Consider the following 16,408-nt stretch of genomic DNA (forward strand, 5'->3'; position numbering starts at 1 on the left):
CTTATCATCAGGAACTAGGAGGATACTTATCATCAGGAACTAGGAGGATACTTATCATCAGGAACTAGGAGGATACTTATCATCAGGAACTAGGAGGATACTTATCATCAGGAACTAGGAGGATACTTATCATCAGGAACTAGGAGGATACTTATCATCAGGAACTAGGAGGATACTTATCATCAGGAACTAGGAGGATACTTATCATCAGGAACTAGGAGGATACTTATCATCAGGAACTAGGAGGATACTTATCATCAGGAACTAGGAGGATACTTATCATCAGGAACTAGGAGGATACTTATCATCAGGAACTAGGAGGATACTTATCATCAGGAACTAGGAGGATACTTATCATCAGGAACTAGGAGGATACTTATCATCAGGAACTAGGAGGATACTTATCATCAGGAACTAGGAGGATACTTATCATCAGGAACTAGGAGGATACTTATCATCAGGAACTAGGAGGATACTTATCATCAGGAACTAGGAGGATACTTATCATCAGGAACTAGGAGGATACTTATCATCAGGAACTAGGAGGATACTTATCATCAGGAACTAGGAGGATACTTATCATCAGGAACTAGGAGGATACTTATCATCAGGAACTAGGAGGATACTTATCATCAGGAACTAGGAGGATACTTATCATCAGGAACTAGGAGGATACTTATCATCAGGAACTAGGAGGATACTTATCATCAGGAACTAGGAGGATACTTATCATCAGGAACTAGGAGGATACTTATCATCAGGAACTAGGAGGATACTTATCATCAGGAACTAGGAGGATACTTATCATCAGGAACTAGGAGGATACTTATCATCAGGAACTAGGAGGATACTTATCATCAGGAACTAGGAGGATACTTATCATCAGGAACTAGGAGGATACTTATCATCAGGAACTAGGAGGATACTTATCATCAGGAACTAGGAGGATACTTATCATCAGGAACTAGGAGGATACTTATCATCAGGAACTAGGAGGATACTTATCATCAGGAACTAGGAGGATACTTATCATCAGGAACTAGGAGGATACTTATCATCAGGAACTAGGAGGATACTTATCATCAGGAACTAGGAGGATACTTATCATCAGGAACTAGGAGGATACTTATCATCAGGAACTAGGAGGATACTTATCATCAGGAACTAGGAGGATACTTATCATCAGGAACTAGGAGGATACTTATCATCAGGAACTAGGAGGATACTTATCATCAGGAACTAGGAGGATACTTATCATCAGGAACTAGGAGGATACTTATCATCAGGAACTAGGAGGATACTTATCATCAGGAACTAGGAGGATACTTATCATCAGGAACTAGGAGGATACTTATCATCAGGAACTAGGAGGATACTTATCATCAGGAACTAGGAGGATACTTATCATCAGGAACTAGGAGGATACTTATCATCAGGAACTAGGAGGATACTTATCATCAGGAACTAGGAGGATACTTATCATCAGGAACTAGGAGGATACTTATCATCAGGAACTAGGAGGATACTTATCATCAGGAACTAGGAGGATACTTATCATCAGGAACTAGGAGGATACTTATCATCAGGAACTAGGAGGATACTTATCATCAGGAACTAGGAGGATACTTATCATCAGGAACTAGGAGGATACTTATCATCAGGAACTAGGAGGATACTTATCATCAGGAACTAGGAGGATACTTATCATCAGGAACTAGGAGGATACTTATCATCAGGAACTAGGAGGATACTTATCATCAGGAACTAGGAGGATACTTATCATCAGGAACTAGGAGGATACTTATCATCAGGAACTAGGAGGATACTTATCATCAGGAACTAGGAGGATACTTATCATCAGGAACTAGGAGGATACTTATCATCAGGAACTAGGAGGATACTTATCATCAGGAACTAGGAGGATACTTATCATCAGGAACTAGGAGGATACTTATCATCAGGAACTAGGAGGATACTTATCATCAGGAACTAGGAGGATACTTATCATCAGGAACTAGGAGGATACTTATCATCAGGAACTAGGAGGATACTTATCATCAGGAACTAGGAGGATACTTATCATCAGGAACTAGGAGGATACTTATCATCAGGAACTAGGAGGATACTTATCATCAGGAACTAGGAGGATACTTATCATCAGGAACTAGGAGGATACTTATCATCAGGAACTAGGAGGATACTTATCATCAGGAACTAGGAGGATACTTATCATCAGGAACTAGGAGGATACTTATCATCAGGAACTAGGAGGATACTTATCATCAGGAACTAGGAGGATACTTATCATCAGGAACTAGGAGGATACTTATCATCAGGAACTAGGAGGATACTTATCATCAGGAACTAGGAGGATACTTATCATCAGGAACTAGGAGGATACTTATCATCAGGAACTAGGAGGATACTTATCATCAGGAACTAGGAGGATACTTATCATCAGGAACTAGGAGGATACTTATCATCAGGAACTAGGAGGATACTTATCATCAGGAACTAGGAGGATACTTATCATCAGGAACTAGGAGGATACTTATCATCAGGAACTAGGAGGATACTTATCATCAGGAACTAGGAGGATACTTATCATCAGGAACTAGGAGGATACTTATCATCAGGAACTAGGAGGATACTTATCATCAGGAACTAGGAGGATACTTATCATCAGGAACTAGGAGGATACTTATCATCAGGAACTAGGAGGATACTTATCATCAGGAACTAGGAGGATACTTATCATCAGGAACTAGGAGGATACTTATCATCAGGAACTAGGAGGATACTTATCATCAGGAACTAGGAGGATACTTATCATCAGGAACTAGGAGGATACTTATCATCAGGAACTAGGAGGATACTTATCATCAGGAACTAGGAGGATACTTATCATCAGGAACTAGGAGGATACTTATCATCAGGAACTAGGAGGATACTTATCATCAGGAACTAGGAGGATACTTATCATCAGGAACTAGGAGGATACTTATCATCAGGAACTAGGAGGATACTTATCATCAGGAACTAGGAGGATACTTATCATCAGGAACTAGGAGGATACTTATCATCAGGAACTAGGAGGATACTTATCATCAGGAACTAGGAGGATACTTATCATCAGGAACTAGGAGGATACTTATCATCAGGAACTAGGAGGATACTTATCATCAGGAACTAGGAGGATACTTATCATCAGGAACTAGGAGGATACTTATCATCAGGAACTAGGAGGATACTTATCATCAGGAACTAGGAGGATACTTATCATCAGGAACTAGGAGGATACTTATCATCAGGAACTAGGAGGATACTTATCATCAGGAACTAGGAGGATACTTATCATCAGGAACTAGGAGGATACTTATCATCAGGAACTAGGAGGATACTTATCATCAGGAACTAGGAGGATACTTATCATCAGGAACTAGGAGGATACTTATCATCAGGAACTAGGAGGATACTTATCAGGAACTAGGAGGATACTTATCAGGAACTAGGAGGATACTTATCAGGAACTAGGAGGATACTTATCAGGAACTAGGAGGATACTTATCAGGAACTAGGAGGATACTTATCAGGAACTAGGAGGATACTTATCAGGAACTAGGAGGATACTTATCAGGAACTAGGAGGATACTTATCAGGAACTAGGAGGATACTTATCAGGAACTAGGAGGATACTTATCAGGAACTAGGAGGATACTTATCAGGAACTAGGAGGATACTTATCAGGAACTAGGAGGATACTTATCAGGAACTAGGAGGATACTTATCAGGAACTAGGAGGATACTTATCAAAGTTTGTGGGGGTGGTGTTCTGACAGCAAGAATAATACTGCATCATTTTTGCCTCCAAAAGTGACGGAAAACATGACAAAAGGATTGTAAGTTCTAATGAGAACATAACCTAAGATTAAGTAAATCACCTGCCAAAAAAGTGTTTGCCTACAAATCCATTCTATGTGCACTGACTAAACAATGTCATTGGGTAGAGACACAACCCATTGCAAATTGTAATACCAACCGATTCATCATTTTCCAAGAGTAATAACAGAGGAACAGCACAATGAATAGTTCCAAGAACAGCTGCTGCTCAGTTATTGTTATCTCTTGGGGAATAAAAGTAATTGCAGACCTATAACGCAGATAATAGTCTGTGGATGGGGTGACAGATCAGGATCTACCTTGTAATGAACCCAGTCCACAGCATCTCTGACATCCTGGAACATGCTGCGGAATGACATGAAGAGATCTCCGTCCTTAAACCCCTTTTCACAACTGCAGTATGAAAGAAATGGACAAGATAATATATGAGTAAATGAACTATCAATGCAGCGGCGGACATTACAGTCACAAGGAAAAAGAAGAATTAGAATAAAGTTATTCTGGTTCAAAAAGGCAAATAAAATAATATTACATAAAGGAGTCCTCACCTCGTGTACCGGTCACAGTTTGTGAAGAAGTCAACCAGGCAAGCGAGCAGGTAGGTTTCTGGATGGAAGAATTATACTACAGTTACGTTTCACATAGCAATACAGGAAAACATTATCGTATGTGCTCAAGCGAATCAGGACGTTGCCTTTACAAAATAAGTCAAGGAATTATTTTAGGTGTTACAGGATAAGACACAAGTCTTATGACCTTTAAGAACCTCATGAAGAATAAAACGGTTGGTTGCTTCATAGTGGAGCTGTCATTTGGTAAAAAGAAAAAATTGCGTTGAATACTTTATAAACATCCTTGAGTCTGTCACTCTTTTCTGCTTTACGCTGCGTCACTCTATTGTAGAAATATTCAGATTTGTTTCTTCTGGAGCGCAGTATGTGAAATCTCCGCCTGCGGGTCAACTAGGCTTTTCATCAGTCTTCTCTGTGCTTTCACACCATCTCAAACACACTGCTAATCACAGCTACACACTGTTCTGGTTGGGATGGATTAAAGTGAAGGGCGACATGCTTGAACCAAAGACGACTGTGGAGAAACATCCTGTTGATCTGCAAGCAGAGGTTTCACATATTGTGCTCCAGAGGAAAAATCTATATATGTTTACAAACTAAATTTTTTTGAGAAAGTAACAGGGCTTCTTCCAGATCCAGAGTCCTAATACTATTCTTCTTTTTGAGGCTGTAAACTATATGTGAATATTGCATTTTGGAGGAGTAGACAGAGCTGTCGTCAGCCAGTCAGTGTTGTGAGAAATGTTCTCAACTACCGTATATTCCGGCGTATAAGACGACCTGGTGTATAAGACGACCCCCCTACTTTCCTGTTAAAATATAGAGTTTAGGATATATTCACCGTATAAGACTACCCCTTTTCCAACGCATACCAAACACCGGTAAAAATTTAAAAAAAACAGATTTGAATTTAACATGGTCCTTTTTTAATTTAAATTCTTATGACATGCAGGTATATAGCAGGAAAACTGTCACTCATAAACATATTAAAATAGGGGGGACCCCACGTCATTTTTTGGGGGGGTCCCCCATTCTAATAGCTAGTAAAGGCTAGGTATTCAGCTGGGGGCTGATATTAGTAGCCTGGGAAGCTCCGTGGGTATTACCCCCTTCCCAGACTTCAAACATCTGCCCCAGCCGTCTGCTTAACCTCCACTAGAGACTATAATGATGGTGGATCCCACGCCAATTTTCTTTTTAAAAAATCCTTTATTTTAAGACTAAATGACAATTGAGGGGTTAATAAAGATGCAGTCCCTAAATTATTATTAATTTTGTAATTAATTTTTCCCAAAAATGTTGACGTGGGCTTCGCCATATTTTTGTGTCCAGCCAGGTACAGCAGGCAGGAACGGGCTGCCCCCAACCACCAGCTGCCTATTTGTACCTGGCCGGACACAACAATATAGGGAAGCCCTTTTTTTTTTTAAATTATTTCATGAAATACTTAAAAAAAAAAAAAAAAAAAAAGACGTGGGGCTTCGCCCTATTTTTGTGTCCAGCCAGGTACAACTAGGCAGCTGGGGGCTGGAATCTGCAGCGCAGGGAGGCCCAAGCTTTCTGGCCCCCTCCCCCCCCCCCCGCTGCAAATTGCAGTCCGCAGCCACCCCGGAAAATGGCGCGTTCATAGAAGCGCCATCTTCTGGCGCTGTACCCAACTCATCCAGGGCCCTGGTGCGGTGGCTCACTGGGTAATAAAGGGGTTAGGGCCAGCTTGGTATTATCAGCTGGCCCCAAGCCCGAAATTCATGGGGTCACGCCAATATTAGACATGACCGCCATGAATTTCTAGTAAAGTAATTAAAAAAAACACAAACACCCAGAATAAAGTCCTTTAATTGAAATAAAGACACAATCCTTTATTGTTCTAAATTAAACCATACTTACCATCACGCCCATTCCAGCTGAAGCCAACGATCTCCTGCAATAAAAGTAAAATAATAAAGCAACCTCATCCTTACCTCTCCATGGTTCCCAGGACCGGTCCAGCTCTGCTACATTCACATGACAGGCTGCACCGCAGCAGAACGCTGCCGTTCAGCTTGCCATGCGGCAGACACTGAGAAGCGCAGGCATGCTTGTGCTCCTCAGTGTCTGACTGTGACGGCATCCAGATGAGCCGAGATCATGTCCAATGAACTCGGCTCACCTCATGCACGTCACTGACAGCGTGGGAAAATTCTCCTGCTCCCCGCATGCGCAGTAGAAGTTTCCCACGCTGTCAGTGACGGACGTCCAGGAGGTGAGCTGAGTTCATTGTCGGCTCATCTGGATGCCGTCACAGCCAGACACTGAGGAGCGCAAGCATGCCTGCGCTTCTCAGTGTCTGTGGGATGACAGGCTGGATGGCAGCGTTCTGCTGCGGTCCAGCCTGTCATCTCGATGTAGCAGAGATGAAGCTGTCGTGGGAACCATGGAAAGGTAAGGATGAGGTTGCTTTATTATTTTACTTTTATTGCAGGAGATCGTTGGCTTCAGCTGGAATGGGCGTGATGGTAAGTATGGTTTAATTTAGAACAATAAAGAATTGTGTGTTTATTTCAATTAAAGGACTTTATTCTGGGTGTTTGTGTTTTTTTTAACTTTTACTATGGGGTTAGTAATGGGGGTGTCTTATAGACGCCTCTCCATTACTAACCTGGGCTTGATGTCAGCTGGCATTATAAGCTGACATCAACCCCAGCCCTATTACCCCCTGCCACCGCACCAGGGCAGCGTGGAAGAGCGAGGCTAAGTGCCAGAATTGGCGCATCCTATGAATGCGCCATTTCTGGGGCGGCTGACGGCTGGTGTTTCTAGCCTGGGAGGGGGCCAATATTCATGGCTCCCTTCCTGGGCTATTAATATCAGCCCCCAGCTGTCTGCCTAGCTTTTGCTAGCTATTAAATTAGGGGGGACCCCACGTCATTGTTTTGGGGGGTCCCCCATTTTAATAGCTAGTAAAGGCTATGTATTCAGCTGGGGGCTGATATTAGTAGCCTGGGAAGCTCCGTGGGTATTACCCCCTTCCCAGGCTTCAAACATCTGCCCCAGCTGTCTGCTTAACCTCCGCTAGAGCCTAAAATTAAGGGGAACCCCACGCCAATTTTTTTTTAAATAAATCCGTTATTTTAACACTAGATGACAAGTACAGTAACCAGCACTGTCACTGTACTTCATATATATGTGACTGACATGTTTCTATCTATCTAATCTATGTGTGATGCTCTATTCTGTCTGTTATAAATTGTCGGGTACAGATGCTGAATTGCCGGCCGGCTTTTTTAAAGAGACGATGCACGAAAACACTAATATTTTTTAAAATAAATCCTTTACACTAAATGACAAGTACAGTAACCAACACTGTCACTGTACTTCTTATATATGTGACTGACATGTTTCTATCTATCTAATCTATGTGTGATGCTCTATCTTTCTGTTATAAATTGTCGGGTACAGATGCTGAATTGCCGGCCGGCTTTTTTAAAGAGACGGTGCATGAAAACACTAATATTTGTTTTAATAAATCCTTTACACTAAATGACAAGTACAGTAAGCAACACTGTCACTGTACTTCATATATATGTGACTGACATGTTTCTATCTATCTAATCTATGTGTGAAGCTCTATTCTTTCTATTCTAAATTGTCGGGTGCCAGCTTATGCCGCTGCTGAATTGCCGGCTTTTCATATATTGTCACAGAAGCGATGCGAACTTCCCAGCTCCGGACACAGCGCAGCGCTTCTGTGACAAGTGAAAGCTGTCGGCACAGAAGCCCTGCGCTGTGTCCGGAGCTGGGAATACGCAGCGATGTGTCCGTTTCAGCACAGAAGCGCTGACTGTCTGGACCTACCGCCGCCGTATTTTAACTCCCTCCACCTTATATTAACTCCGACATGGCAGGGATACGGCCACGGCAGCTTATTAACACCCCCAGAGTATCCCCGCATGTCAATTTCTGAAAGTTCAAAAGCATTACCGGCGTATAAGACGACCCCAGACTAGACAGAAGATTTTTCAGTCTTCAAAAGTCGTCTTATACGCCGGAATATACGGTAAATCTGTTTGGCTGACAGCAGTGTATAGTCATAACTCCTCCCAAATGTCCTTTTCAGCTGGATGCCAGGAACAGCAAACAGCCATCCAAACAGTGTTTCTGGGAGTTCAAAGGACCCCCCATGTATGCCTATCTCAGTAAGTGATATAAGAATCATTGGCATATCCTAGTTTTCTGTTTAGTGGAGTCTCCACCTCAGATCCTCACTAGCCCTTAAAATAAATCAACACTACTGCTTCTGTCTGAACAGAGGAATGCCCAGCGCTGTGCTAAAATTCCCTGGCCGGGGCGCTGCTGTTTTGGACCCTTGCTTCCATAACACACATCTATGAATTGCACGTTCCTGAATTCTTAATTCTTTTTTTTTTTTTTTTTGGAGTTCCCAGAACATTAAACTGCAGTGAAAGTGAAGGAGATACAGTATCTAGGTCAGACACTCTCCATTATATAACTGTGTTTTCACAGACACAGATGCTGACACAGATTTCACAACAGAGACCTTGTTACATCTATACTGGAAAAACAAGATAGCCAAATTCTCAAATTTCTCAGTCCATCACGAGGATCTTGGTTACTGAACAGAACAAACTATTCCTAATTCTGCAGCTATTCCTGCCCCTTACATGATCCCAAATCATTTTGCAAGTCACTGTTTTCATTATATTTTTAAGCCACCCTCCAAATTTTAGCAACATTCGGACACGTCATTGAGACATGGGAGCTTATGGCATAAGTGAAAGTCCCATTTGTTTTTCAGCTAGGAGGACCAACAAAAGGTCTAAAAGACCCCCAATAAATGGTTATTAATGCTGCTGAACCTGGAAGAGTGAGCTCCTGGACAGCTTCCCCATTCCTTTATGTTAAGGTGATACAAGTAGTCAGATGCTCAGTACCTGGTAGATTAAACAAGGTGTTGAGGATGTAGAACCGATCTGTGTCATCTCTCTGGATAAATTTATTTGGGTACTGCTCCCTGGTCTCCGGCCTGTTGGAGAAAAAGTCAGAAGTTAGTTTTCATAAATGGAATGAATTGCCTTTATTTAATTATTAGCCACTAGAATCAAATTTCTGACTATTCATAACGCTGCTCTCGATTGGGCGGCAAAAACCTAGTGACAGATTTCCTTTAATGGTGGACCCAGTGTTATCTATACGCAAGTCTTTAATGATAATGTGATGACTGCTGAGAAGTGTCCCCTGCAGAACAGGAAGTATGAAACTTCGTGGCCAAAGTGAAAACTGCAAGATTTTAGGATTTTTTTTCATAAATAAAAATATATTTTATATTTGCTTAAACAAACATAAAAGGTGTTGTAGGCACATGAACTTAAAGCGAGTCCCTAAAATGCATTTTAAAGGGAATCTGTCAGCAGGTTTTTGCTACCTCATCTGAGAGCAGCCTGATGTAGGCAAAGAGACCCTGAATCCAGCGATGTACGACTTAGATTACTGGGTGCAGCAGTTCTCACACAATCAGAGCTTTTAGATTTAGCATGAAGCAGAGCTGAGAAAGCTAACTCCGCCCACACCAGGCTTTGTATGTACAAAGTACATAGACAGTGAGCTGCTTAGTCACCAGACTAGTTCAGTAATGTTAAATCTCTTAGTGATAAATCCTTCACAGTTAGTAAACAGCAAAATTCACTTTGACAAGTGACATATCCCTGAATTCTGTGTTTCAGCCTCTATCTCCTGCTGCCTTCAGATTACACAGCAAAAACCTGCTGACAGATTCCCTTTAAATGGGATATATAGTATTGCAGGAGACTTCGCCTCAATAACAACCATACTAACACTGTTCTTGTGAGGTACAGTGCTAGTATGAGCACACACGCCGGCAGCACGCAGACTGTGCTCGCTCTGAGAAGCGAGCGCTGTCAATCAATAGCAGAGGTAGGGCTCCAATAAGCAAACGAGGAGGCGAAACAGTGCACCAAACTTTTAGCCACGCCAAGGGTGCAGCCTCCTCATTTGCATATGAATAAAACGTTATTTTCTCAAGCACTGTGCCAGTAACAGTTACGGCGCTAGTTTGGTTGTTATAGGGGCCAAGTCCTCTACAACACAGTATAGGTGGTAACGGACTCGGTTTAAGAAACCTCAGCACTGAAATGACTTCTATAGAAGAGTGTTGGGAACACGCTCAACGTCCTGAGCAAACCGCCAGCCATTGTGCAGGAAGGGGGAGGAGGCAAGCTGTGTCAATCATCAATGGTGGATGCCATCTTCTCTGCCTCCAGCATTATTAAGTTGCAGTAACAGGAAAATACCCCCTCCCCTTCAATTATAAAGTGATTTCTACTGCTTGCTGAGAGAGGTCAGTGTAAAAAAATGCATTATTTATTAATCTGAATATAAATAATGGCATAGAAATTTGAAGGGGATATCTGGGCTCATGGAGAAATTTTCTACAGCCACTTTATGTGCCTGCAGATTGGGGATTCCTGACAGTGGGCATTGCCCGCTCCATCTGGAAAACGAGGGGGATCCTGACAGTGAACGTAATGCACACTGTCAGGAATCGCCAATCTGGAGTGACAGTGACTGCAGAATTTAGCTCAAGCCCAGAAAACCCCTTGGTATGGAAATCACCACCAAATTAAAAAACTTGCATAAAATCGGTAATTTTCTGATCTATGATGATAGAGATCATATTTCAGACAAATGTTCACAATCTCCTCAAACACGAGCATGGCTGCCTCCGAGAGGGAAACATTACATTGCCTCTCAGAAAAAAGACTTTTCTAAAAACATAATTTTAGGTTACGAACCACTTCAATTCCACATCTAAAATAACACGAGTCTGATCTAATTTCCCCGGAAGATGAAACTGTGGTGACATACTTTGTTAAATAAATCAAAAACCGGAATATAATTATTGATTTTCAAGAATGGGTCCCGAGCCAAAAAGAGAGTCTGGCACAACTCTCTGTAACAGGATCTGGCCTGGTAATGGAGGTGGATTACAACATAACAGCCACAGGTTTCACAAGGTAACTGTACAATGAAGCATTGTGCTCCCTATGTGGCAGCTGCACGGTCATTGCTGTGTAATAAAGGTTACAACGATAGAAGGACTGGACCCATGTACTGCAAAAAAACATACGCCTCGCTGCGATGCCCACGGGGCCACATCTGTGATCATACACAGAAAGCAAACAATGGACGCAGGAGGTAGAGCAAAGGACAAAGGACCACTTTACTGGCGCCCACATCAAAGTCAACATCTGTTTGGTTCATTGTAGCGAGTGTTGACATTGCTGATCAACCTTTACAAAAACTGCAATATCACTAGGTATAGAGGGGTAATGTTTCTCTTGTGGAGACCGCCAAAAGCTGCCTGGGGAATAAAAGGTTATCAAAATTAGAGAAAGCACTCTTTATAGCGCCACCTATAGGTTGTAGCTACCCTACTGGTCAATGTCCGAACTTTAATGAGCAAAAGGAAATAATATCCCTCTACATCTGATTCACTCAGCCAACCCATACCCTATTCACACGACCAACAAGAGGCAAAACGCCAAAGCAGCCGTCTGCAGACGGGACTCTTAAAAGGTTAAAACATTTGACTATAGGGCAGCTTCCTCCACCAGGTGGCGCTAGGGAGATTGGTGGATTTCTTCTCGATGGGAGCTAATTTGCATAGCTTATATATGTGTCCTGTATGGTTGCAATGTATAAAAGGCACAAGCAACAACACTAAGGTTACGACAAATCAGCATAAACTGAACAGTGTTTCTATCACAATCTCTAGAACAATAAAAAGCTGCAGATAGCCTCAGTGCCTGCGGAGGTGAGGGCTCATCATTTGGTTGCTGCTTGAAACAAGTGGGTGGATGCAGGAGGTGGAATTTATATAGAAATCTAATTTTACAGAATTTCCATAAAGAAGAACGGTGATGCTAAATGTCATCTATGACGCTAAATGAGGGATATTTATCTCCATCCACTCCCAGCAATAATGCAGATGGTGAGAAAATCGCCTGAGACGATCTGCACAGCACTTTAGGGGTGACAGAAGGATATAAGAAATGATGGATAGAACAGGTTTAGTGGCATTTACACATAAAAAAGCAAGATGTGATCACTGCAGGGCTCCTCAAGGCAGAGACCGGATTACTGGTGATCAACTAGTGACCCCTGCATGTGTTCGGTGACGTCCCAGGTCGGGACACCGCAGCTCTATAGGGGGCCGTGCTTTCCTCAAGGTAAAGGGGTTTTCCAGCTTTTTCAAACAACTGCCAATGATAAAATAACAAAAGGAGAAATACTCATTTTACCAATTCCCTGTTGTCCCTTCTTCCCTAGTCTCCCGTTGCTCTACATTTGCTCTCCACCAGTGACGGCATGTAAACTGGGTGTGTCACTGCTGCAGTCAATCACTGGTTGCAGTGGTGCCATCAATGGGTTGACAAGTCACAGCTGCAAACATGGATGTGGAGACTAGACATCATCTGCTTGGAAGAGAGGTTCAGGAGGATGAAAAACCACTTTAAAACTTTTATTCCTCAAACAAGTATGATTGTTTATCCCTTTGAAAGATAAGCCTGCAGACCCTTTATGACCCCACAGCACTGCTCCAGGAGCGAGAAATCACGTTTTGAGGTGGAGTCTGAAGAGCACCGGGGCGTGATGATGCACCGCTACCTTCTCAGCCTCACGCTGTATTTACTAACTAGCAGGTCAGTGGCCATGTACCAGAGCAAACAAGCCATCATCAATCAGGCAGGAGAGCGAGCTACTACACAACCATATTAATGGTTTGGGGCAGTAAAAGTTTCTGACAGGTTCCCTTTAATGGTCATGCATGAGAAGCAGACATCTGAAAGCTGTGTGTTTTAATCAGACACCCCCTTTCTAAATGCCTCTTATGTTACCCAAAAAAGGACCAGGCAGAGACTTGGTGTCGGGGGTCTCACTCATGATAGGTGGGATACGAACAAGAGGCACATCTGAAGCCTGGCGGTCACCCCACATTGCTCTTTATTATGTAGGCTTAGGACAGTTCATGTACTACATCAGAATAAAACACTGCTAGTTCCACATACAGATAGTCAAAGTGGGATATTGAAACCGCAGATTACATGGTTTAAAAGGAGGAGTTGTCCACTACTTGGACAATCCCTTATTAAACACTATATACCCCTAGAGTAAAATAAGAATAGATACTCACCTTCTGCACCGGCGCCATTCCAGCAATGTTGGCACAGAGTCTGCCAGGGCGCACATAAGATTGTTATGCCATGTGAGTACAAGTCCGGCAGCAGCCAATCAGCGCCGCGGGATTTCTGAAAAAAGATGGCGGCCGTTAGCAGCTCATCTGCGGGACGGAGATGCAGCCGGGAGATGACCGGCGCGGTAGCAGCAGAAGGACCTCGACCGCCGGTGCCGCTGACCTCCATGTGGAAGGGAGGACCGGGAAGCGGCGCTGCGGGTCGGGATACTTCTGCTGCGAGCGCCCGCTCATGTCCCGGGTTCTCGCAGCGGAAGGAGCCGCACAGGCAGTGGTGCTCCCCGGTCCTCACCAATACGATTCGATGATTGGTCGCGGTCTTCGGCCGCGACCAATCACCGATCTTGCCGCAAAAGTTAAACACCGCTGTGCTGATTGCTGCCCGCGACCAATCACCGATTTGGGCGCCACATTTAAATAGCGCCCGCGACCAATCAGCACAGCGGTGTTTAAATGTTTCTGCAAGATCGGTGATTGGTCGCGGCCGCTATTTAAATGTGGCGCGCAAATCGGTGATTGGTCGCGATCTCCGGCCGCGACCAATCACTGATCTTGCCGCAAAACTTAAATACCGCTGTGCTGATTGGTCGCGGACGCTGCCCGCGACCAATCACCGATTTGGGCGCCACATATAAACACTGCTGTGCTGATTGGTCGCGGACGCTGCCCGCGACCAATCACCGATTTGGGCGCCACATTTAAACACTGTTGTGCTGATTGGTCGCGGACGCTGCCCGCGACCAATCACCGATTTGGGCGCCACATTTAAATAGCGGACGCGACCAATCACCGATCTTGCAGAAACATTTAAACACCGCTGTGCTGATTGGTCACAGACGGCAGACGCGACCAATCAGCGATATGGGCGGCAAATTTAAACATCGGTCTGCTCATTGGTCACGGTTATCGGTCACGAATAACCAAAAATTTGGCGCCAAATTTAAACACAGCTCTGCTGATTGCGCCCGGTCGGCCGCATACCTATTCTAGAATACCCGATGCGTTAGAATCGGGCCACCATCTAGTACTATATATTTCTATAAGATGGGGCCATTTTTATAAGATGGAACCAGGATGGGGACATTACTACAGGACAGGGGGCATTATTACAGGCTTAGGGACATTATTACAGGACAAGGGATATTATTTTAAGATTGGGGACATTATTACAGGTTGACGGAAATTATTACAGTGCGAGAGACATTATTACAGGATTGGTGACAGTATTACATGATGAGGGACATTATTACAGGATGGAGGCCAGAATTACTATATGGGGCAAATTGTAAAACTATATTACAGTTTGGGGCTGATTGATAGTAAAAAAAAAAAAAAGGCAAAACATTTAAAAAAAAAAAAAAATAAAGTAAAATAAAGAATGAAAAAAATAATGGAATAATATGTGGACACTAAAAAGGCTTTTTTTATGTACATTTTTAAGTAAAAGAGAAGACCTGTAAAAAAATAAATAAATCACGCGTTGATAACACAACCCCCATCACTGATATCAGCAGCGCTGCTGCAGATCATATGTAGCAGCCTTCCTCTCTGGAAGGGGGTTTTCAAGCGAAACATATGAAACAAAGTAGTCAGACTCTTGAAAGAACATCTTACGCAGTAACATCACATTCTCCAGTCCTCGGACGTTACACCAGGGGTGCCGAGCGCCTCCTACACAGACCTCAAATTCCTGTTCTGTTTCTACCTACAGAACTTACTTAGCTGAGTAATGTGAACAAATCAATAACTATCACTTTTGTTATTAAGCCATCTCCCTGTTCATCTACACCCATTAAAACAGACAATGGATAATTGAGAACAATGAAGTATTATGAAATTGAACAGGGTGAAGCGATGCGATATATCATGAATACGTGATAACCTGACCGTACTTACCCCCTCATGAAATTAAAGCCATGAGCACAAACAAGGATATTGCCGTAGGCATCCACTTTCAGGAGATTTCCATATGTTGTATCAAACACCAAACCCCTGGGGAGATAAATGCAAATAAATTCACGAAATAGAAACCTCAGCTTCAAGTAGACACATGCAAGCAAATCTGTATGTATGTGCACAATATAGGTAAAAAATAAAGTGAGGGGGAGAAAGAAGGAGAAAAAAAAAAGTACGAGAGAGAAACAGACCCCGAGGCTGTCAAGGGAACAGAGACCTAGACAGGACTGTAGCACAGTGTGCACATTGTATGGTGAAGAGACGCTCACAGGCAGGGCAGCCATCAGGGCATTACTGGTGTATGGGGCCCGGTGAGCAGAAGCAAAAAGGGGAGGCCCGGACTGTGTGAGAAACGCTGCACAGCGGACTGTGTGAGAAACGCTGCACAGCGGACTGTGTGAGAAACGCTGCACAGCACACTGTATAAAAATGGCCCGGCAGACGGCATGACATGCTGGGGCCCGGGCTAATTACTTGGCTTTATAAAGCCCCAGGGCCCCAGTCACTCACGACCTCAGCTACTTACACTGTATGGCCGCAACAGAGGGGGCCGGCCGCGGCTGACATCATACACGCCCCGGGTCCTTGTGGCACATATGCAGGAGTTGAGGGCCCAAAAGTGATGAGGTGCATGCGCTCACTCACTCACCTGTCCAACCTTCCATTCACCCACCCGCTGGCCAAACCCGTAACGCTTCTTGTGGCCCCC

At 43.5% G+C, this 16,408-nt stretch overlaps 1 protein-coding gene across 4 annotated transcripts in view; it reads right to left on the minus strand.

Moving 5' to 3' along the window:
* Nucleotides 1-16,408, minus strand: part of NT5C2 (5'-nucleotidase, cytosolic II) — a 106,488-nt gene that overhangs the window by 22,443 nt on the left and 67,637 nt on the right. For all 4 annotated transcript variants that reach the window (XM_073685331.1, XM_073685330.1, XM_073685332.1 and 1 more), the window contains 4 exons: nucleotides 15,640-15,735; nucleotides 9,404-9,495; nucleotides 4,449-4,506; nucleotides 4,200-4,293 (listed from right to left, as the gene is read on the minus strand). In XM_073685331.1, coding sequence (XP_073541432.1) covers nucleotides 4,200-4,293; nucleotides 4,449-4,506; nucleotides 9,404-9,495; nucleotides 15,640-15,735 — 340 coding nt within the window. The remainder of the gene's footprint in view (nucleotides 1-4,199; nucleotides 4,294-4,448; nucleotides 4,507-9,403; nucleotides 9,496-15,639; nucleotides 15,736-16,408) is intronic.

Source organism: Phyllobates terribilis, unplaced genomic scaffold (assembly GCF_046119375.1).
Source record: "Phyllobates terribilis strain yellow unplaced genomic scaffold, ASM4611937v1 Scaffold_5__5_contigs__length_657084704, whole genome shotgun sequence".
In the NCBI taxonomy this organism is placed as follows: domain Eukaryota; kingdom Metazoa; phylum Chordata; class Amphibia; order Anura; family Dendrobatidae; genus Phyllobates; species Phyllobates terribilis.